At 40.1% G+C, this 25129-nt stretch overlaps 1 protein-coding gene across 3 annotated transcripts in view; it reads left to right on the top strand.

Moving 5' to 3' along the window:
* The window catches only part of CSMD1 (CUB and Sushi multiple domains 1), a 1994958-nt gene that overhangs the window by 1661415 nt on the left and 308414 nt on the right, over positions 1–25129 (top strand). For all 3 annotated transcript variants that reach the window (XM_050950505.1, XM_050950506.1, XM_050950507.1), the window contains exon 38: positions 17876–17994. In XM_050950505.1, coding sequence (XP_050806462.1) covers positions 17876–17994 — 119 coding nt within the window. The remainder of the gene's footprint in view (positions 1–17875; positions 17995–25129) is intronic.

Consider the following 25129-nt stretch of genomic DNA (forward strand, 5'->3'; position numbering starts at 1 on the left):
CACTTCTGGCCACTGCAGTTATACTCAACTTTTGGTGTACTTGCCAATCAGAGCTAGTGTGAGTATGTCTTCTCGAGCTGGAATTTATAACTTCATCTCAAAGTGCAGACATATACTTAGAGACATGACATGATACACAGCAATTTCATAATGTCAACTTTTTAGTAACTTCATAGTATCAACCAGAATTCATGAATTTCTCAGACAGATCCCCCAAATTATCATCGGCAAACAAAGAGCTTACTTCCTACAAGATTAACCGTCTGCCTCCTTCATTCAGCTGTCCCACTGCTGAACCTGAGTACTTTTTCTATCTAATGTAAACACTGGCATCAAGACCAAAGGAGCTACACTCAGTAGCATCTGGAAGAGACAATGCTTTGAATAGCAAGAGGTTATTCCCTGGTAGGTTCATGAGTGTCATAGTATAACCCCTACTCTGAACCTTAGCGTCCAAAAGATGAGGTACCAGCATGAATCCCCCTAAGCTTAATTACCAGCTTAGATCTTGTAGTGCTGCCACCAACCAGGACTTGCAGTGCCTGGTACACTCTGGTCCCCCCAAAACCTTCTCAAAGGACCCCAAGACCCAGATCCCCTGGATCTTACACAAGGAAAGTAAACCCTTTTCCCCACCGTTGCCTCTCCCAAGCTTTCCCTCCCTGGGTTACCCTGGAAGATCACTGTGATTCAAACTCTTGAATCTTAAAACAGAGAGGAGTGCACCTTGCCCCTCCTCTTTCCCCCTCCCCAAGAGGTAATACAGATTCAAGCTCCGTGAATCTAAAACAGAGGGATTCCCCCTTCCCCCCTCCCTTCTCTCTCCCTGTCTCCCACCAATTCCCGGGTGAGTACAGACTCAATTCCCTTGAGCCTCAACAAGGGGAAAAAATCAATCAGGTCTTAAAAAAGAAAAGCTTTTAATAAAAGAAAGAAAAAAGTAAAAGTTGTCTCTGTAATTAAGATGGTAAAGGTTACAGGGTCTTTCAGCTTATAGACACTAGAGAGAAGCCTTCTCCCCAGCACAAATACAAATTAAAATCCTTCCAGCAAAATACACATTTGCAAATAAAGAAAACAATCAAAAAGACTAAACCGCCTTCTACTGTTACTTACTATTTGAACAGAAAATTAGAGAGCCTGTTGGTAGGTCTGGTTACTCTCAGAACCCAGAGAGAACAACAGACAAACAAACAACACAAAACAAAGACTTCCCTCCACTGAGATTTGAAAGTATCTTGTTTTCTGATTGGTCCTCTGGTCAGGTGGTCCAGGTTCACTGCTTGTAACCCTTTACAGGTAAAAGAGACATTAACCCTTAACTATCTGTTTATGACAATGAGACATCCCTTTCCTTCCCCCTCTGATCAGAAAGGAGAGATAAATAGGAGGGTTTAGATGAGGCAGAGAAGAAGGGTTAAAATTACTGGGAAAATTGCCCATGGATAGTGACCACAGGCCAGATCGTTACCAATGTGTAAATCATTGTAGGTTCATTGAAGTCAACAGAGTTATACCAGTTGAAAAGCTGGCCCTTTTCTCAAAAGGTTTTAAAAGTGTCAAACACAGCGCTTTCAATTGTATAGATAGGAATTATGGTAGACACTTAGCATTGTTTTAGCTAAGGTAGGAGGTTCTTGTGGTATAAGCACACATAAATATTCATATATATTTAGATAAACCTTTTGGGACTGAAAATTTTGTATAAATATGTACTGTTTGATTTCTGATCAGTTGAATATGCTCTTTGTTTTATTTTTTCCATCTGATCATTTTATTTTCTGCAATATGTTCTCAGTGATGGAAAACTGAGAATGATTTCCTTGTAGCTCCTTTTTGTTTAGTTTGTAACTGTTCTGATCTAGTATTTGATTAATTTTTCATTAATTTAAATGTGCTCTTACAGAGCTTATATTTCCTTATGGCAAAGGAATTGATCTGTTTATGTAGTTATTTTCTTGTGCAACAGTAGCTGCCAATCAAAACTATCAATAAAATCAGTGCACTTACCCTGATTCATCACTGAATTTTAAAGACATCTGCATGGTATTGTTTTAATTTCATTTTTCAGACAATAAACCGTGATACTCAGCCTCATGACTGAATAAATCCCTTATGATATGGAGCCTTAAGCATCCATCCCCCTGATGCACATACACAACTCTCATAAATATAATTGGGAATTACTTGTATGCATCAAGAGAGGAATGGATCCTTTAGTTTGGCCATAAGTTTAAAATTTTTGGGAAGGAAAAAATAATCAGTCTCTGTAATTATAAAACTTTATTCCATTTCCTAAATTCAAACCATTTGAAACTACATTTTCATATTATTTATTTTTATTACATAATTTAATATATTTCTTTTGCTTTTTTATTTGTGTACTTACCTGTTTTCAAATAAATTTAGGGCCAGACCTTTCTCCTAGGCATGAAACATTTAAAGAAAGGTCCAACCAAGCAAACAAATAAACCTCATATTTTAAAACTTCAGTGGGAAGTGCACCAAGGAATACTGGATACTAGAAGTGGAACACCATGAGGAGTATTTATCCATGGCCCTATGAGTAACCAGATCGCACCTTCTCACACTCATCACACAAAGGACGTGCCATTGTGTGATGAGTGTCACATGGGCTCAATTTCCAATTCCATGCCCTCTCCCTCCCCCATGACTTATAGTGTGCGTGTTTTTTCTGAATCTATGCTCTGAAATTTACTAAACATTTCTGTACCAAAATGGTAGCCTTTGCCATAATTCCCTGACAAATATGTTTTAAAATTCAACCGGCATAACATGCTGACAAGTTAATACATAGCAAAATAAAAGAGATCTTGCAGCATTAATTTGTTCTTTAGGGTTAAGATGGTAATTTATATCTCTTACAAAGACTACATTAAACTTTATTTCATTCTATAGAGAGTTGCTTAAGTTGAGATATTTATAGGCAGTGACATTGAATCATTTTATTCTGGTCACAAGACAACTGTAAATATTGAAGAAATCCACTGTGTGGCATTGTTTCTTTTTATTTCAAAAGTACTGTAGGTGTGAACGTGGCTTCAGAAAGCTAGTGCGAGGAATAAAACAGTAAAAATATATAACAGTTAATCCAAAAAGACAGATGTTAGACATTTAAACTATTATTTCATATGCATGTTTGTTTTCCCCAAACTCTGGTAAAATAAATAGCATAATTATTTCTTACAACAGCCAGAAACCCCAATCAACTATTTTTTGTGTTATATTTCTAATATGTATTAGAACAGTGAAAGAATAAAAATTATTGCAATTTGGATGGATTATCCTGATGTATAATTAACAAATACAACATATAAACAAAATAGCATGATTTAATCATTTATCTCTTTAATTTTTAATGCCCACAATTGTAATTAAAATTAAGTTTTTCATTTTAGAATTTCACTTTCTCAGATGTCACTTGTAAATACAATAATAATATACATATTTTCTTAAATACACAAACAAATATGCAATGAGTCAATTCCTGAAATCATTAATCTGTTTTTTCTCATGTAATACTCCCTTTGAGCTAATCATTAAAGTCAGTTGGAATTTTGGGTTAGTAAGTAGTAAATAAATATTGAGAAAAGACATATATATTTGGGCCACTTATGTCTGTAAATAAAGTATATGTGATAGCTTGAAACTGTAAGTATCATATTTTAATACAATCTCATAAAATGTGCATTTTGTACAATACCAACTTTAAGAACATATTTTACCCTATTTTCCCTGAAATTTTGGAGACTGCAATGAAGGCATGTTTTCTGGATTTTCTGAGCCTATGTGTTACAGCGAAGCCAAGATCATATGAAATGCTTCATGACTGAGAACTTAAGCTGTATTTTAATTATCTTAGGCTGTTTTGAACCTTGTGTATAATAGGTTGTCAAGTGCCAAAAGTTGTCCATAACTGAAATAACTTCTTCATTGAAAAGAGGAGTAGACACAGGTGAATATATTTAGTAATCCTTATTTCACAAAGATCTCAGATAAATTCTGCAAAAGTAAAGCAGTCACCTCTGCTAAGAACAAGGGACTCTTCTATTCTACAGAATGTGCCATTTTTTGAATTGAGTATATTGATCATGTCCAGGTTGAAGTCTTTAATGTGGTATGTTTTATTCCTTCAGGTCACTCCCCTACTAAAACAGTTGTGAAGCACAAAACTGCCACCTGTAATTAAACAGGCCCTGATCCTGCAAAGGGATCCACTCAGATCGAATGTTATAGCCACACAGAATCCTACTGATTTTAATCAGAGACAGACTCTCCATTGGAATAAGGGTCTACTTAGGCAGATTTTTTTTGTTTATATTTTCCTCAAGATTAGACCTATAATTATAGATTTGTGGCATGTTTGTCTCATGCCACACCTGGCACCAAAACCCTTTTTATCAGGCAGTAAGTGAGAGAAGGTCTTTGAGAGGGTTATCAGTGCTGACATTGATTTGTTTTCTATCATACTGCAAAGAAGTAGCTGAGCTGTGAAGAGCATGCACAAAGCAAATCCCAGGCTTTTCGATTGCTTGGACTTGACATCTAACATATTTTCCCTTTACTACTGACTGCACAGACAGTCCAGTTGAATGTGTTTCAGAGCTTTTGGATCTTTTGGGTTTTGGTCATTTTGTTTCCAGATATTAAGATTTAAATTTACTGTCTTTTCGCTTGTTCTGTGATTTTTTGAAATTAACATCCAATGTGAATTGCTCTAGAGTTTAGATCATGAGTCTTTGCAGATGTAAATATAGTGAATGAGAATATTATTTTTGATCATTTGTCGTTTATAAGTAAATAAAGTAATTTTCCCATGTACAAAAAATTGTCAATGGACTCATTCTATACTCCTGAAAAAATAATGGCATAGAAATATTGCATGGACTTTTAAGAGTTCTTTTTCTTGGCTGTAATCTTAATTATAGAGCTATTGAGAAGGCTCTATAATCTAATGGTTAAAGTGGGGAACTGGGAGTTATTCCTGACCCTGCCAATGACTTGATGTTTGCCTAGGGGAAAGCCATTTTGCTTCTCGGTGCCTGTCTCCCTGTATGTCAAATGGAGTCAATAATTGGTTATCTCTGGATAGTACTTTGAGTTGCCATAATGGAAGATGTCGTATAACTTCTATATGTTATATCAGAGGTGCAAAAGAGTAGTAGTAATAATATTAAGTATGTGACTATTAAAAATAAATATATTAGATTTCTTTATTAGAATCTAATAAAATTACATAGCACACTGCTTGACATACTAATTTGTGCATACATTTACTTTGAACTTTTTTTTCCAGTGTAGTTCCATTAAAACCTGTGTATTGTTGTCCTGGTGACCAATTACACATAGCAAACCACTGAGTGCGACACCCTTCCCCTTATAAATTGAAAACACCTTTTTATATATTTAACACTATTATAAATGCTGGAGGCAAAGCAGGGTTTGAGGTGGAGGCTGACAGCTCACTACCCCCAGTAATAACCTTGTGACCCCCTGAGGGGTCCCAACACCCAGTTTGAGAACCTCTGGGTTAATTTAATTTTAGCACCCTGTGTCCATTCACATGCATGTGCTATTTTGAGCATTTCAGTTTTCACAACATAGACTCATCCCAGATTCTGGAACAAGCTCAAATGCTCAGTTCGTGGAGTATGTACATAAGCTGTACTAAAGACAAACCCACAGTAACCATCTCCAGTTTGTGAGGGACCCCATGGAGCCAGTCTCTAGGAAACAGATAAATGCATGGAGGTTAAGTCCATTAATGGCTATCAGCCAGGATGGGTAAGGAATGGTGTCCCTAGCCTCTGTGTCAGAGGGTGGAGATAGATGGCAGGGGAGAGATCACTTGATCATTACCTGTTAGGTTCACTCCCTCTGGGGCACTTGGCATTGGCCATTATCGGTAGACAGGATACTGGGGTAGATGGACTTTTGGCTTGACCCAATAAGGCTGTTCTTATGTTCTAACCTAAATGACCCCAAAGTTATGGAGACAGATATGAGTCAAGGAAGCCAGCAGAGTATCAGAAACCTGGAAAAATCTCTGACTGGATGGGCTCAGGCGTTTGGTCACAAGCTGAAGTGGTTCAAAAGTTTTGGATTTTTTTTAAGCAGAATTTTATATTGGTTCTTCAAACAATCAAACACAGCAAGCAGCAAATATTTGGCCACACACTTATGAAACCCCAAACCATATTCAGGTTTTAGCAGACTAATTTCAGCTTTTCAATTAAAAAAAACACAACAAATTTTGAAGGAAAGCAGACTTACGTGATTTTTTTCTGCTTTTTAAAAACCCCTAGTTTTCGATCCAAAAAAAGTTTTGACGGATAATATTTGTCCAACCCTTTTAATGAGCTTTAATGCCTTTTTAGCACTAGCTGATTCTGAGAACCAGTGGTAGCTTGTAAAGAAGTTTTTCAAAACTGGGTTTGTGCCGAGATGCATAAGTTTTATTTTTCCCAAGGTTGCCCGTGGCGGGGAGCAAGTGGGGCAATTTGCCTGGGCCCCACAAGGGTCCCCACGAGAATATAGTATTGCAATTTTTTTTAATGGAAGAGGCCCCCGAAATTGTTTTGCCCCAGGCCCCCTGAATCCTCTGGGCGGCCCTGACTAGAAAACATCACATCCCCTCTCAGTCTTCTCTTTTTCCAGACTAAACAAACCCTCATAGGTCATGTTTTCTAGACCTTAGATCATTTTTGTCGCACTTTTCTGGACTCTCTCCAGTTTTCCACATCCTTCCTGAAATGTCACGCCCAGAACCGGACACAATACTCCAGTTGAGGCCTAATCAGTGCAGAGTAGACTGGAAGAATTACTTCTTGTGTCTTGCTTACAACATTCCCGCTAATACATCCCCAGAATGAAAGAGAAGAAATAAGGTAGGGGAAGACAAAGAAGAGAGTGCCACACAGAAGATGGTGATGGTGGCAGCCATGATGATAACGTTCTTTCCTTTAAGCCAACTCTTCCTCCAGCCATTTTAATTTCCTACTGAAGTCTCTTTCTTGAGGACCCCCAAAAGAGTTTATAGGCAATGTAGTACTTTGTCCACTAATTAGGTCTAATTGCTGACACACCATGAATTTTGCTTGCTTAATTTCCAATTCCATTCTCCTTTGTTTACCAGTCTTGATTTCAACATAGTCCTTGGGTGGTATCAATAAAGTTTTTTATCTGAACTAATTAAGTTTTTCTGTCTCCTTTTCATATCCCTTCTGTCATTTATTGCTAAAGGTGGTAACATTTTATGAATTGTTACCCACTTTCCAGCAACTGAGCGCACAAGTGCGGTAGGACTGCTATATCCCAATTACTACAGTAAGTGTCTTGATTAATTTTGTTCTCCACATCTTGATTTTGCATTTCCCTTTTTACCCTTCCCTTTTCTTCTTAGTGTAATGCCCTCTTGACTAGTCTACCCAGAGAATCCACGAGCGAGTGACCCATGCCCCACACTGCAGGGGAAGGCGAAAAATCTCCAGGGCCTCTGCCAATCTGCCCTGGAGGAAAATTCCTTCCCGACCCGAAATATGGCGATCAGCTAAACCCTGAGCATGTGGGCAAGACTCACCAGCCAGCACTCAGGAAAGAATTCTCTGCAGTAACTCAGATCCCATCCCATCCAACATCCCATCACCAACCACTGGGCATACTTATCTGGTGATAATCAAAGATCAATTACCAAAATTAGGCTCTCCCATCATACCATCCCTTCCATAAACTTATCAAGCTTAATCTTAAAGCCAGATATGTCTTTTGCCCCCACTACTCCCCTTGGAACGCTGTTCAGAACGTCACTCCTCTAATGGTTAGAAACCTTCATCTAATTTCAAGTCTAAACTTCCTAGTGTCCAGTTAATATCCATTCGTTCTTGTGTCTACATTGGTACTAAGCTTAAATAATTCCTCTCCCTCCCTAATATTAATCCCTCTGATATATTTATAAAGAGCAAGCATATCCCCCCTCAGCCTTCTTTTGGCTAGACTAAACAAGCCAAGCTCTTTGAGTCTCCTTTCATATGGCAGGTTTTCCATTCCTCGGATCATCCTAGTAGCCCGTCTCTGAACCTGTTCCAGTTTGAATTCATCCTTCTTAAACATGGGAGACCAGAACTGCACACAGTATTCCAGGTGGGGTCTCACCAGCGCCTTATATAACATTACTAACAGGTGCCTAACAGTCACTTAACTTCTGTCTTGGCTCTGAGAAGACAGCAGACTGTCCTACTGCCTGCTTTCTCTTGAAGAGCATTATTTCCACTCTTCCAAGGGTAGTCTGTCTTCCTTGGATAATTGGAGATTTCTTTGTCGGCATGTTGGATTTTCTTATGAGTTGGAGTGAGCAGCCATCTAGAGATCTATACCATATACCTCTCTATTCCATTCAACAAGAGATCTTCAGAAATCTTTTTCTTTTTTCAGTTTCCATGCCCAGGACTTGTTAAATGCTGGACAAGTTTAGCTGTGTGGAATTTCTCCTGATCCTTTTTCCTCTGCTAGTTACAGTCAACACATCCTCATCTGCCTCCAACCTGGTAGAATTCTGCCTTGTCCTTTTGTCTCTGGTGACTGCAAACTGTCAAGCCGCCTCTAATTTCCCCTCCTTTTCTCTGATTCCTCTGTGTCCAGTTCCTTTTTCCATGAACTTGAGTGCTTCCTGAATCTGGTTGTATTAGACCTGCTCAGTTTCTGAGGCTTCACCGTGTCTGTACTTGTTTTTCCAATCCAAGAATCTTTTTTTCCAGCACAACCACTGACTTGCTCTTCATACATAGGAAGTCCCTTTTGGCATGTGGCAGGAAAGAAAACATAGCACATTTATTGTAGGTCTCAACCACTGATTCATCACTGATCATCGTAGTACTGAATGTAGAACTGCATCTAGAAAGTAATCCCCCCCTGTTTGCCTCTCCTGTTCACTTGCTCAGGAGTTTGTCTGGCAACTAGCTTATATTAAGCCTTCCTTCTCAGCTCTACCCCCTTGCTAACAGGGAGGGCTTAACTACTCAGATTTCAAACACAGGCTGATCAAAACCCCAAGGGTCCTAATCACCCGCTCCCTTGAGATACAGACAAATTGGTCTGTCTCACCTGGCCTGTTCAGGGCCCCTCAGCCCAGCTACACAACTCTCACAGAAAGCAAACCATGACAGATCAAAGACCCCACTCAGAAAGTACCTCTACTTCCAAGACCACAGTCCTCAGCTATGTCTTCCAGAATTCCTGTTTGCCACTCCTGTTTGCCTACCCAAATGATTAGTAACATATCTCAGTTACTCAGGAGAAGAGAGAGAGAGAGAAGGAGACAAATAATGTGAATTAATACAACTTACCAAATACCTCCTGGTGTGTTTGATTCCAGCTACTTAAATATCTACACTTGTTTGTCCACAGTTTAGTTCAATGTAGAGAAAATTTAAGCTAAAATGAATCACAATTCAGAGCCCTGATTTGTTGTTTAATGGAACGTATTAGCCCAAAAAGACCAAAGAAGCCTATTTTATTTTTTGTTGTACTTGTTTTACTGAACCTTCCAGTTTGTTTTCATACACTTCTTGTTCAATCCATGCATGCTGCTTTCAGTGTGCATCTAAGTGCACTGAGCCTTAACACACCATAAAACATCCTTGAAGAAGCACAGTATGGATTGAAATTTTCAAGCCTGAAGGCATTGTTACAATAGAACTATAAGAAATTGATGCAAAGCTTCAGGGAGAACACTCCAGTGCAGCCCTTTCAGGGGCAGCAATGCAGTCAGATGGAGCAGACTAGGAACTATCTGCAGCAAGTACATCAGAACAAGTGGGAGAGGGGGTGATGAGACCACACTGGGACTACTCAATACCCCCAGGACACAGAACTGTGCAGTGGAGACCACCCCTCTCTTGGGGGAGCCAGGCTCCATGTGATCTCCCCTCTCTCCTTCAGTTCTGTTGTCTTGGGAAATGGAGAAGCTCCAAGGCAGAATCAGCCCAGGAGCACAGACTTATCTGGGAGGATCAAACTGATTAGCATATTGTCAGATACTGAGTTGCAAAAGATGTGCTATTCCACAGAGAAGAAACATTTCACTATACCTAATCGTTTATAAGCTGAAACAGGGTTAAACTACAGCAGCAATTCTACACTCTTCTTTCTACACTACTTTCCCATTGAATTTGAAGTCAGGTTCAAGGCTTTGGTCCTTACTTTCAAAGCTCTCCTAGCTACTTAAAGGACTGCCTCACTCAGTGTGAGCATGACCAACCATTACAACTGTGTTCCTCTGGAACAATGGATATGTCAACTTCCATAGTGAGACTTCTGAGCACAGGAGAGAGCAGCTTGCCCAGAACTATGAACTCCTTTATGGAAAACATTAGAATGACCCAAATCTTACTAACTTCCAATCAGAGTGTAAAACCTGCTTCATCTTCTCCTTTCTCTAAACTGTAAAATAAATAAAATTAATTACATTTAAAAACAACAATCTTACTGGCCCGAAGTGGCTTGAGAGAAATAGAGAGCCTCCTTGTGTATATGTTTGGCTTTGTAAGGCATTCATATGCCTTGGTGATAAGCGGTAGATAAATAGATGACTGGGGGCATAAGGCTAAAACCTTGTCTGTATCAAAAATTGTAAATAGCATTATCTGAAGCGCAATTATATTTTTGTAGAAAGACTGAGGTCTCTGGATAATTTGAGATATTGTTGCATGATGAACCATCTGGAACAACAGACTCCAAAATGTCACATATCAAAGTAAAGCCAAATATCATGTAATTTCTGCACTGAACATTCTGTCAAGTCACACTTACTGTCACCAAATGGGTTAGATTCCATTAGAAAGCAGTAAGAGCTGTAACATTTAGTGGGATTTAGCATGCAAGTCAGTGAAGTGAAGGGTATCCAGTACCACTGCCAAAAAAAGCATCTTTTGACTGGCTGTTCATTGAAAGATATGACAGAAAATGCTAAAACCCGTTCTCACACAGTGTAAAAGTTCCAGTCTGCTCTGTTTTCTCCACATGGCACTCTGATTCGGTTAAATCAAATAAACAATATATTAAACTTGCTTCAATTATACATAGATAACTTCATGATTATTATCCATGTTAATTCTTCTTTGACTTTAATGAAAGTTGTTTAAATTCATTTAATGTGATAGTGTTTTATTGGCTATACACCTGAGAAGTCTTGTATCCATTTTTTATTCTATCATGTGTATGGTCTAATACGCACTTATTAAATGTATTCCTGTTTGAGAAAATAGGTCTGAATAACTGGAGCATAAGACTAAGACTCCCCGCACTGTTGATTAAACCATTCCTCATTTGCAGGACCTTTTTACACAAGTGCAGCAAACATGTCTAGATTTTCCTGTGCAGTTTGGAGAATATCAAGATTCCTTATAGCTACAGTCCACAGCATAAACACTGAGACTGTTATAGTAATATTTGTTTGCTGCTTGTTTATAGAGTTTTGTTTTCAGATACACATATGTATCTTATAGCAGAATTGAGTCTTAATATTAAAATAAGAAAAAAATGAAAAAAAAACTTTGAAAAATTAATGCTCTACATCAGGGGTCGGCAACCTTTCAGCAGTGGAGTGCCGAGTCTTCATCTATACACTCTAATTTAAGGCTTTGTGTGCCAGTAATACATTTGAACATTTTTAGAAGGTCTCTCTATAAGTCTATAATATATAACCAAACTACTGTTATATGTAAAGTAAACAAGATTTTCAAAATGTTTCAGAAGCTTTATTTAAAATTAAATTAAAATGCAGATCTTATCAGTTTAGTGTGATCCTTGCTCTTGCTTTGCCTTGCTGAATTTTCCAATGTCTGGTGGCAACTATTTAGATACTTTAAGCTGCACACAGGCTTCTGAGTTATAAGTTGATAACCAGCTGGCAGGAGGTCAGCGGCTGGAACCCCAGATCGGCAGCTGAGGTGAGTGGAGCTGGCGGCTGGTAGGGCTGAGCAGGGCTGGAAGCTTGGACCCTGTCTGACAGGTGGCCTGCGCTGGAACTCCAATTGGAAGCAAGGTGAATGGAGCTGCAGAGGGGACCCCGACTGGCAAGGGGCCAGCAGCCAGAACCCCAGAGCAGCGGCAGGCTGACCGCCACCACTCTGGGATTTCCACCATCAGCTCCTGCCAGCTGGGGTCTCAGCCTGCTGCCAGCCTGGGGTTCCTTCCCCCAGGCCAGCAGCAGGTACTGAGTGGGGCTGCGGCGGAGGGGGACCTCGGCTGGCAAGGGGCCAGCAACCAGAACCCCAGAGCAGTGGCAGGCTGACCACCACCTCTCTGGGGTTTCCACCACTGGCTCCTGCCAGCTGGGGTCTCAGCTTGCTGCCAGCCTAGGGTTCCTTCACCCAGGCCAGCAGTGGATGCTGAGTGGGATGCTGGTAGTGAAGGGGCCAGCAGCAGGAACCCCAGAGTGGCAGCAGGCTGAGCAGCTCAGTCTGCCACCGCTCTGAGGTATTCACCACCAGCTCCTTTCCATCTGGGGTCTCAGCCTGCTGCTAGCCTGGGGTTCCTTCCCCCAGGCCAGCAGCGGGTACTGAGTGGGGCTGCAGCGAGGGGGATGCCAGCTGGCAAGGGGCCAGCAGCGGGAATCCCAGAGTGGTGGCAGGCTGAGTCTGGGGTTTCCACCACTGCTACTCTGGGGTTTCCACCACGGGTTCCTGCCAGCTGGGGTGTCAGCCTGCTGCCAGCCTAGGGTTCCATCCCCCAGGCCAGCAGCTGGTGCTGAGTGGTATCGGCGATGGGACCCCGACTAGCAGGAGCCAGCGATGGAAACCCCAGAGCAGAAGTGGGCTCAGCAGCTCAGCCCACCGCCGCTCTGGCTGGGGTCTCAGCCCGCTGCCAGCCTGGGGTTTCTTCCCCCTGGCCAGCAGCGGTTGCTGAGTGAGACCGGTGGCGGGACCCCAGCTGGTAAGGGGCCAGCAGCGGGAACCTCAGAGTGGCTATGGGCTGAGCAGCTCAACCCATCCCATGTGCCATAAAAAATCAGCTCACGTGCCACCTTTGGCATGCATGCCGTAGGTTGCCGACCCCTGCTGTACATGTTCTGTCCTAAAACAAATTAAGCTGTACCCACAAATGTATATGTTTCACATAAACTAGACAATAGGGGGGAGGGATAGCTCAGTGGTTTGAGCATTGGCCTATTAAACTCAGGGTTGAGTTCAATTCTTGAGGGGGCCATTTAGGGATTTGGGGCAAAAGTCTGTTTGTGGATTGATTCTGATTTTGAGCAGGGGTTTGGACTAGATGACCTCCTTCCAACCCTGGCACTCTTTTTTTTTTTAATGCACTATGTGCCTGCCTTCAATTGGCAAGGGTCATGCTGGGTCAGTGACCTGAGCCTTTTTTCTGATTTGTTTTGGAGGATGCCATTTTGTTCACCAGAATCTCAGCTCTCAGTTAAAAAGGAGAGAAAAAACCTACGTCTCCAAGTCCTTTTGTGAAGAAAACTTAAAAACATGAAGCAAGTGTAATCAATGAAATAATGTGTGCATTGCTCTGTTCATCTTGATAGGACCTTAGCACAGATGGTAATTTAAATGTTGACTGATTGACAATAATGTTGGCTATTTCACTGCTGTTCTAAGCATATAAGAAAGGACCATATCATATAGAAGTGGTAGCTCATTTCAATGCCATGATTAGGTGCCACCTAGGAGAATACCAACACTCCCCCCTCTCCCAACCATTTTGACATTTAATTTTGAAATAACACTGCAAAATGTTTCATTTGACTCAAATTAATTTCTTTGGTTTTAGTAAGGGGAAAAAAAATCAGTTTTAGTTCAAAACAAGCCCCTCCACCTTCATTTTCCCCTGATTTGTTTTTAGTTTGGCCACTGAATCAAAAAAAAAATCACTCAGCTCTAGTGGTGTGTGTGGGGCCAGAAAGTTTCCTTTGTGGCTGTGGAAACCCCTTCTACTGGAGGGTCTCTGAAGACTCAGGCTGACCATTGCAGGAGTTATATTTAGGACCCTGCCAAATTCATCATCCATTTTGGTCAATTACATGGTCATAGGATTCTGAAAATTGTAAATTTCATTATTTCCTGTATTTAGAACTGAAATTTCATAGTGTTGTAACTGTAGGGGTCCTGGCCCAAAAAAGGATGGGGGAGGCTGCAAAGTTATTGTAGGGGGGTCACAGTATTGCCACTCTTATTTCTGCACTGCTGCTGGTGGTGGTGCTGCCTTCAGCGCTGAGCAGCCAGAGAGCTGTGGCTGTTGGCTAGGAGCCCAGCTCTGAAGGCAGCACCACTGCCAGCAGCAGCGCAGAAGTAAGGATGGCATATTAGGGTATTGCATCCAGCTATCCACTCTGAAGGCAGCACAGAAGAAAGGGTGGCAATATCATGACCCCCTCTACAATAAACTTGCAACCCCCCCATCCTTTTTTGGGTTGGGACCACTGGGACCCCTGGTTTGAGAAACATAGGTGAAATCTGAATAGTATAGGGTAAAAGTACACAAAAGACTAGATTTAACGGATGAGACCAGATTTCACAGTGTGTGACACATTTTTCACAGCTGTGAATTTGTTAGGGCCCTAGTTATATTCAGTTCTTGTTATCTGGCTTTTCTTCCCAATCTTGAGGGCTAGAAACATTTTTAATGAGTTTCTGACTTCATCACATGACTCTGAGAGCAGAGATCCAAGACAAGTGCCCTATGCTATATATGCCCCAATTTGGCCGTACCTATAGATGTTTGTCCAGGCACAGTGACGGGGAACAAATCTTGAGGGGCCCGGCTAAGTGCATGATTATATTGTGAACTTACGTGCAACCTACTGTGAATGGCATCTCTCAAACTCCACAATGCATTGACACTTCTAGGAGGAAGAAAGAGCAGAAACAAATCTTACTTTAAAATCAATTTAATCTACTGTGACATCTAAAACAATAAAATACTAGGCAGAGCTAGGCATAACAAGAGATCAAACTAATTAGAGACTTAAAGGATAACAAGAAAACATTCTACAAATATATTAGAAGCAAGAGGAAGGTGAAGGACAAAATAGGCCTTTTTCTCAGTGAAGGGGGAAAAACAGCAACAGAAAATGTGGAAATGGCAGAAGTGCTAATTGATTTTTTTATTTCAGTTTTCACCAAAAAGTTTGGTAACGATTAGATGTCTAACATAGTGAATGTCAGTGAAAATGAGGTAGGATCTGAGACTAAAATAGGGAAAGAACAAGTTAAAAATTACTTAGACAAGTTAAATGCTTTTAAGTCACCAGGGCCTGATTAAATACATCCTAGAATACTCAAGGAGATGACTGAGGAGATATCTGAGCCATTAGCGATTATGTATGAAAAGTCATGGAAGACGAGAGAGATTTCAGAGGACTGGAAAAGGGCAAATATAGTGCCAAACTATAAAAAGGGAAATAAGGACAACCCAGGGATTTACAGACCAATCAGCTTAACTTCAGTACCTGGAAAAATAATGGCACAAATAATTAAGCAATCAGTGCACAAACACTTAGGAGAAATAAGGTGATAACTAACAGTCAGCATGGATTTGTCAAGAACAAATGGTGTCAAACCAACCTAATAGTTTCCTTTGGCAGAGTAACAAGCCTTGTGGATAAGGGGAAAGTGGTAGATTTGGTATATCTTGACTTTCGTAACACTTTTGATACTGTCTCATAAACAAGCCAGGGAAATAGAACCTAGATGGAGCTTCTGTAGGGTGGGTGCATAACTGGTTGGAAAAACCATTCCCAGAGTGTTGTTATCACTGGTTCACAGTCATGATGGAAGGGCATAATGAGTGGGGTCCCACAAGGATCAGTTCTGAGTCCAGTTCTGTTCAATATCTTCATCAATGGTTTAGATAATGACAGAGAGTGTACGCTTATAAAGTTTATGGATGATATCAAGCTGGGAGGTGTTGCAAGTGCTTTGGAAGATAGGATTAAAATTCAAAATGATCTGGACAAACTGGAGAAATGGTCTGAAGTAAATAGGATGAAATTCAATAAGGACAAATGCAAAGTTCTCCACTTAGAAAGGAACAATTAGTGACAAACATACAAAAGCAAAAATGACCGTGTACTCAGCACTATTGCAGAAAGAGATCTGGGGTTCACAGTGGATCACAAGCTAAATATGAGTGAACAGTGTAACACTGTTGAAAAAAAGCAAACATCATTCTGGGATGTATTAGCAGAAGTGTTGTAAACAAAACACAAGAAATAATTCTTCCGTTCTACTCCATGCTGATTAGGCCTAAACTGGAGTATTGTGTCCAGTTTTGGGCACCACATTTCAGGAAAGATGTGGACAAATGGGAGAAAGTCCAGAGAAGGGCAACAAAAACGATTAAAGGTCTAGAAAACATGACCTTTGATGGAAGACTGAAAAAAAATGGTTTTGTTTAGCCTGGACAAGACTAAGAGGGGACATAACGGTTTTCAAGTGCAAGATAGATTGTTACAAGCAGGAGGGAGAAAAATTGTTCCTGATAACCTCTGAGGATAAAACAAGGAGCAATGGGCTTAAATTGCAGCAAGGATGGTTTAGATTCGACATTAGAAAAAGCTTCCTAACTGTCAGGTAGTTAAGCACCAGAATATATTGCCTAGGAGGTTGTGGAATCTCTATCATTGAATATTTTTCAGAGCAAGTTAGACAAACATCTGTCAGGGATGGTCCAGATAATACTTAGTCCTGCTGTGAGTGCAGGGTACTGAACTGGATAGAGATCCCTTCCAGTCCTACAATTTTAGGATTCAGTGGGCATCACAAAAGACTGGCTTTGAAAGGCAAAGATAAATTGTTTCTTTATACTCTCTACAGCTTCCATTAAGTCTTAAGCTATTTTGAGCTGTTCCAAGTGCTCCAAGCTGCCTCTATGTGGGAAGTCACGTTTTACTTCCTGTAAAAAGGTGTTAGTTTTGCTTGTTTGTTTTAAATCTACTTTGCTTAGGTAGCCAATCTAGTCAACTCTTAATTGTTTCTTGGTAACAGATTTGTGTGTGAAAGGAACAAACAGAATTGAGGTTCTGAATATGCTGGGGGAGCTTCGTTGTGTCATCAGACACATGCCATTATGGTTAGTGAAATCAAGTTGGGAGATACTGGGCCTATTATTTTAGATTCTTAGTTTCCCAGAAGAAGAAAAGTATTTTCTCTCAAATGAGTGGCAGTTTACACATGTCCTCTGCATCTTTCAAGGTTGCTATCTACTGATTATCATTATGACTGTAAGCATCCTGTATTGGTGAAGATTATTGACCAGATTGTGGTGGAACAATTTTGATGTCATCTGGAACACTCAAATTTCATCAATTCCTTTCAATCTCTCTTTCAGCTTTGGTATAGAGCTGCAGTGGAACTTGTTGACTGATGACCTCCTAGTGATGAACACTAGTTATTTGTTATTCTGAGATTTTTTTTAGATCTTCATCTCATCTGAGGTAGTCGGTGTTGCTTAACCAGTTCTGTTTATATTTTTTTCCTCTTTTCAGAAAGCAGAAGGATTGAAGTCTCCAAAGACAGTATAGCTTATAATTTAAAGTAATTGATAACTTTTAGTTGAAGAGTGTATTTAATAATCCCATAGCAAAGAATGTTCATGCGGTACACATTAGAATCTTTGCATATAAATATTGCCATTTGGATGTTGTGTGAAAATTCTGAGCACTTTAAAGATAGATTGAACATTTTAAGCACAGTTAAATTTAATATTAAATAAATGAAATGTGATTTTTAACTCATTTGTTACTGTCTGTTTTCTGAAATACTGTGAAGAATTCAGTCAGAGGAGAGAAGAGTTTTCATTAACTTACCTATATCTTTTCAATCTTTGTATTTACATTTTTCAGCTGTAGGCCTAGCTGCTTGTCCAGAACCAATACTTCCTAGCAATGGAATCAAAATGGGAGATAGATATATGGTGAATGATGTTTTGTCTTTTCAATGTGAGCCAGGATACACATTACAGGTACTCATTTCTTTTTTCTTCAGAAGATAGTGTGATATGGATTGTAATACAAAATTATAGATTTTAACTAAAGACTGTTGTCTAAGAGTAATGATTCCTCATCAGCTAGTAGCTAGAAACCATTTAGGATGGATAGGTAAACACAGCAATAGCTAACATTTGTACTCCAGTGAATAAATTTGTCATCAGACTGGAAGTGTTAGCAAAGAGACAGATGATTGAAAGGACATGGAGACCGAACTGCATTCTCTCACTTCTAGAAGTGGTTTCTCTAAGTGAAATTTGAGGCACATTGATGGGACTATATAGTACGAATCTCAGTGATATTCATGTTCTGCTGAGAAATAGGTCAGTTTCCAGTACCATCTTTCATGAACATAAAATGTATTGAAAAAAAAATCTAAAGGAAAGAAATATGGCACAGGAATGCACGTACTGGAGATGTTTACCATGCAGACACTAGTTTAGTCTCCGATGGTAAACAAGCTATTTGCCCATTGCAAACACTTTTTTTGCCTGTGACAGTTAACATGTGAATCCCAGACTAAAGTTTATTTCCTTGTCTTAATGGATCCTAATGTGTAGTTACTCTTCTGGTTCCTAATTATTTTTGTTAGTAAGACAAACAAATGCAAATCAATGAATACAGTATTAGGAAAATACAATTGCATCTTCATAATTAAGAGCTATATTCATTAGGAAATGAGGTATGTGAAACCTAAGTATGAATAATCTATTTATCTCCCTCTTTCTGAGGCTGAAAAAAGTCTGTTGTGGTTAGTTCAGTTCTTTCCCCCAGTTTGTGGCTTTGATTTGCTCAGTTGCAGTTGTCCTGTTATGGTGACCAGGAATGTCATAATCAGAAGTTCCTTTACAATACCATGCTATATTCTCCCCTAGGTACACATTTATTGTAGACCTGTCTTATTTCCATATAAATTCAGAACTCAACTCAACAGACGGGGTTGACTCCATATACTGTGACATTTTCCAGGATGCATACAATAGCTGCTTAAGGTCTTCTCCTGCAGAATCCTGTAGGAAAGATCTCAATACTTTTCAGAACTGTTGAAATCTCTATTACAATGTACTGATTCTGCCTCAACAGAGCGTTTACATTTTTTTGCATCTCACCTTGTCTTTCTCAGGCAGATACTAGCAATGGACTTGTAACTCAGCTAGGACGATTGCTTGAACTGAATTGGGTTCAAAACACTTAAAAAAAATAAAGCTTCTAAAAGGCATAATTGGCCAGAGTTTTAAAAGGTGTTAATCAGTGTAGCTCCATTCAGCCAGTGGAGCTGTGTCAATTTAAATCAACTGTAGATCTGCTCCTAATTCTTCAGGCATATTATTCACATCTGTCAGGTTTAATTTGGTTTTCATTAGGCTTTAAAAGAAAAGCAATGGAGCTCAAACCAACTACCTGCAGTTGCATATGAGAAGTAATTCTAAAGCTGTGAAAGGGAATGTGTGGCCCAGGAAGGGAGGATTTAAAGCAGTGGAATTGTGTTGTGGAGTGGACTTATGGAACAGAGACAGTATAACTTCTGTTCATTCTTCAAAAGTGCTTTTACAGCCCGTATGATTGCTTCCTGAATGTATTTGTTAAGTGCAGAGATAGTTGTTAGTTCTCAGTCATATTACAAACTTATCCATTGCAGAAATCAGAATTGTGTGTGGTGGTGGGGATGGGCTGAGGATGTGAAGTGGTTTGTTCTAGAGCTAGTTCAATTATTTTAAAATATTTTAGATGAAAAGGCAAATATTTTCATGGAATGTTTGAGTAAATGTTCATTTTTTTCAATGAAAAACCAAAAAACTTAAATTATTGAGTAAAAATCTTTACTGAAAACTGCTTATTTTTAAATAAAAAATGGGTTTTGGTTTTAGGATTGAAAAAAATATATTGGAGGAGGGAGGAATTTTTTGAGGAAAACTGGAAAAAAACTATTTCCCTGTCCCTCATCATATTTTTCAGTGAGTTCTAGTTTGTTTCTAAATGTTTAACAGTCCAAACAGAAAATAACGAGTTTACAATATAATTCTAATAAATTACTAGAAAAATAATTAAAAACCAAAAATTTTCCTACTCTATATAGTATCAAGATAGTCGGAGAAATTCATATTTTTGTAAACAAAATAGCAAATTTCACTGAAGAACTTCAAACACATGCAACACATGCATTCGACGAAGTGGGTATTCACCCACGAAAGCTCATGCTCCAATGCCTCTCTTAGTCTATAAGGTGCCACAGGACTCTTTGCTGCTTTTACAAATCCAGACTAACACGGCTACCCCACTGATACTTTTCAAACACATTATGTTCTTTAACATATACTTTGCACATTCTTTCTTTGTTACCTTTCATCTGAGACTCTCGGAATGCTTTGCAACCTTTAATAAATTATTAATCCTCAGGTTCCATTAGTACAAAACACCACTTTAGTAACTATTATATTGTTTATACATTTGGGTAAAATGGAACAAAGAAAAGTTAAATGACTATAGAAGCCAGATCTGACTCTTAGTGCCATTGTTTTTTGCTGTTAGTTCAGAGTCCTTCCATTTCTGAGAAGGCTCAGTTTTTCCATTACAAAAGAGGGTAGTGTGGAGTTTCCCTTCTCTTGTGGCAGCTCCTGGAGTCATTGTGTCTCAGTCGGATACAATGCCTGAAGAAGCAGAGGTCATCCTATGCACCATCCTTGGGCTTGGTTACCACTGGTCACCTGTAGTGGCCAGTATGAAATGCAGGAAGGTGGAGGTCATGCCCCTTCTTCTTGCCTGCCCTTCTCCATTCCCTCTGATCACCCTAACATTGGCAGCATCCATAACATCATATGTGACTGAGCAGTCTATCTCTCAAGGATAGTGGGGCCTAATCATCACATGGCATAGCCCTTTAAGAGGTTGAAAGGTCTGATTATACATAGCAGGGCCTGGAAGACACTGGGAGAGAGGAAGCAGTCCCAAGGATAAGTGTAGGGGACTAGCATAAAGGCTGCCTCCCATCTCAAAGCAGAGCAGATGCCAGGAGATACCTGCAGAGAAATGCTGGCCTGCTGAGCAGCCTGAAGATAATTAAGTGAAAGGTAAAGGGTCCCAGAACAGGGTAATCCACAATTTAGCTTCAGAAAGAAGAGCTCAGGAGACTCCTGGGTAAGGAGAAAGCGTGGAACTAACTAATACAGACTAATTCCAAAGAGGAGAACTTGAAATTCCTGTTTAAGGAGAGACTGAAAAGATTCCTGAGGAGGAACTGAAAAAGGTTCCTGGATCAGTTTTCTGGTGCAGGAAAGAAGAATCTCCTGAAGGAAAGAACCAGAAATGGTTAATTGGACTAAGCCAAGGGCAACAAATGTCTCTGGGTGTATCTGAGTGAGCTTCTACTTGTTCTTATAGCTGTCATTTGTATGATGCCCTTGGAAGGGGTGTGCCCTTTGATTAAAAATGGTCAGTCTGGACTTGTTTATAACATGGGTGAAGGGAGGTGAGAAGGGGCTCACATGTGGTGCCACAACTTACTGAAAGGGGGCACACTAGGATGACCTTCACACAACAGTAGATCCATTTGCAAAGGAACAGAATCTTCTCTTTTCCTTATTCAGAGGTGCTGGGCTGGGCAAAATTAAACATTAAAGCTATTTAAAAATGACGGTGTGTGTTTGTGTGTGTACACGCATACATAAACATACACAGACACCAAATAGTTACATACATCAAGGTTTCTGTGTACTAAGAAAATAATGGTGAAATATACCTGAGTTCCTGAGTACTCCTAAACTAGTATTCCAAAAACTTTCTTCCTCCTTTTGAGCTATGGTTTTTATTTAAAATATAGATGTATACATTTCCATTTAGGGTTAAATTAAAATTAATTTAAACCAGAACCTTCTGTTGATCTATAGGGAGAATTAACATTAAACTCACCAGGATTTTATGCTAAATTCAATAGAAGATTATAACCCTGGATAAGTAAAACTGATTATGCTATTGGTTTCATCATTGTGAGATACATTTACTGTTCATGTATCACTTTTACAAAACCTGTACAGTATTTTTTTGTGTTTACCTTTGCAAATCTACTGGTAGAGTAAAGATCAGTAATGTCCCAGAATGAATAGGGAATTTTCTTCACTTCAAGATGTTATCTGGGGACAGGCAGCCTGTTTTATGCACGAAAGGCCATATTTCATAGATTCTAAGGCTAAAACTGACCATTGTGATCATCTAGCCTGACTCCTTTATGACACAATCCATAGTATTTCCCCAAAATAATTCTTAAAACTTAACTTTTAGAAAAATCATCCACCCTTGATTTAAAAATTGCCAGTGATGGAGAATCCACCACAATCCTTGGTAAATTTTTGCAATAGTTAATTAAGGTATCTCCTTTCCATTCTGAAGTTTGCTATCTTCAACTTCGAGCCATTGGATCATGTTTTACTTTCTCTGCTTGATTGAAGAGCCTATTTTTAAAGAGTTGTCCCCCATATAGATACTTATAGACTGTGATCAAGTCACCTCTTAACCTTCTTGTTATTAAGCTAAAGAGATTGAGCTCTTGAATCTATCCCTGCAAATCACGTTTTCTAATCCAGTAGTCATTCTCTTGGCTCTTCCCTGAACCCTCTCAAATTTCTCAACATCCTTCTTGAATAGTGGGCTCCAGAACTAGACACAGTATTCCAGCAGTGCTCTTACCAGAGCCAAATGCATTGGTAAAATAATTAATCTCTCTACACCTACTCAAAATTCCCTTGTTTATGCATCCCAGGATTGCAGTAGCTCTTTAGGCCACAGCGTTACACTGGGAGCTCACATTTAGCTGATTGTCCACCACAACTCCCAAATCTTTTTCAGAGTCACTGCTTTCCAGGACAGAATCCCTCATCTTGTAAGAATGGTTGAGATTCTGTCTTCTTAAATGTATACCTTTACAAAGTTATTTAAGTGCCTAAAGATGCAGATAGATACCTAGCGGGACTTTACAAATGCATCTAAGCAGGTTAGATGCCTAAATCCAACTGAAGTTAATGGGATTTAGGTGCTTTTAGCACCTATCTGCAATTTTAGAAACCTAAATACCTTTGAAAATCTGGCTCCTAGGCCCTGATTCTGAAAAGTACTAAAACATCAACATTAATAGGATTTAACTTTATGCTCACATTTAAGCACATGTGCAAGTGCTTTGCTGAATATGGACAAGATTCCTCATATGCTTGAAGCAATGCAAGTATTGAGGTGGTTTTCTCATTTATTGATTCAGCAGTTTCATGATTCTGTGATTTCCTGGTTTACTGCTGAGAACTGTGGTATTGCAGTGTAGTACTTGAGGCATCCCAATGAACGATGAGGCTCATTTATCGGGAATCACAGATTTTCTTTTCAAATATTTTTTATCATTCTTTGCAAATGATGATAAAAACTTTGAAAAACAACTTAAGAGTGAGAATAAATGCTCTGAGTCACTGCAGGAAAATAATTCTGGTAAAAATAAATAGCTTTAATTCTAAGTGGTTAGCCACCTTAATTTCTCACTTCTTTGCATTTTAGTGTAAATTAACACTGTTAAATATACTATTGGTAGGGCTGTTGTTTCATGAAAACATATTGGTTTGATTAAATTTATATTAAGGTCTCCTGTCCAGGATATATGAGAGAGAGCAGACTTTTTCCAATCCAGATCACTCCAATTCAGATAGCATAAGAACTTGAGCCTGGGTGGACTATGTTCCAGGCTAGTGCTCTAACTACTGGACTATAGAGAGAATCTCTTTTTGCTGCTTCTTTCCCCATCCTGTCAAAAAGTCTCATTTTCATTCCAATGCAGAGGAAAAAAAATTAAAACCCTGAAATGCTTTGTGAAATCAAAGTTCTTGAACCAGCCCTAATTAGTGGTACTATGTATTGTGGATTCTGACTTATCTATTTGCTATTGATCTTGCAAAATGTCTCCATTAAGAATTAAAAATAAGAAACTTATTTTTTTCTGAAGGAGAAAGACCTTTATATGTTCATAGAGGAAAAAGGCTCTTACCTATCAGAGTTAATTTAACCAAGAACATATAATTCTTTGATCAACAGTTGATTTATGTAATACTATAAACAATGTTAGTCCAGTGATCAGGAACTTTTTACCATCACCAATACATATTTTTTCAGGATAACATGGGCCAGCTTGTGCAATCATGCAAGATATTAATAGTGCATGAGGTGCCCCTTTGTTACCATTTTGTGTTAGATACCCATATCACAGCTGACAGCACATGATGGATGGAAAGGCTGTGCCTCCCTCAACAGCTTGGCGTCTACCCCCTGTCCGATCCCTCCCACTTCCCACCCCCGACTGCCCCTCTCAGAACCCCCCACGCATCCACCCCGCCTGCTCCTTGTCCCCTAACACTCCCTTCCGGGACCGCCCACCCCAACCACACCTGGGACCCTACTCCCTATCCAACCCCCCTGCTTCAAGTCCCATGACTGCTCTGACCCCTATCTACACCCCCGCTCCTTGACAGGCCCCCTGGGGACCCCACACCTATCCAACCTCCTCTGTTCCCCATCCCCTGACCCCTATCCATATCCCTGCCCCTTGACAGGCCTCCCGGGACTCCCACACTTATGCAACCCCCTCATCCACCCGCAGAACCTCCACCCCATCCAACCGCCCCCTGCTCCCTATCCTCTGACTGCCCCCAGGAACCCCTACCCCTTATCCAACCCCCCAGCCCCCACCCCCTTACCATGCCACTTAGAGCAGCATGTCTGGCAGCCGCGCCGCCCGGCTAGAGCCAGACACGGTGCCACACTGCTCAGCAGGAGCACGCAACCTCGCCTCCCAGAGCACTGCCTATGCAGTGTGGCTGCAGGAGAGGGGGGACAGTGGGAGAGGGGCTGGGGGCTAGCCTCCCCAGCTGGGAGCTCAAAGGCTGGGCAGGACGGTCCTGCAGGCCAGATGTGGCCCATGGGCTGTAGTTTGCCCACTTCTGATGTAGACCAAGTACATCTTATACCTGCATGGAGGAATGGAGAGGCCACTGCAAGATCTCCTTCTCTGCTCCAGGAGTACACAAAATAACATGCTCCCTTTTGTACAGGACAAACCATTAACTCACAATATAATGTAGTATG

This window comes from Gopherus flavomarginatus, chromosome 4 (genome assembly GCF_025201925.1).
Source record: "Gopherus flavomarginatus isolate rGopFla2 chromosome 4, rGopFla2.mat.asm, whole genome shotgun sequence".
NCBI lineage: Eukaryota > Metazoa > Chordata > Testudines > Testudinidae > Gopherus > Gopherus flavomarginatus.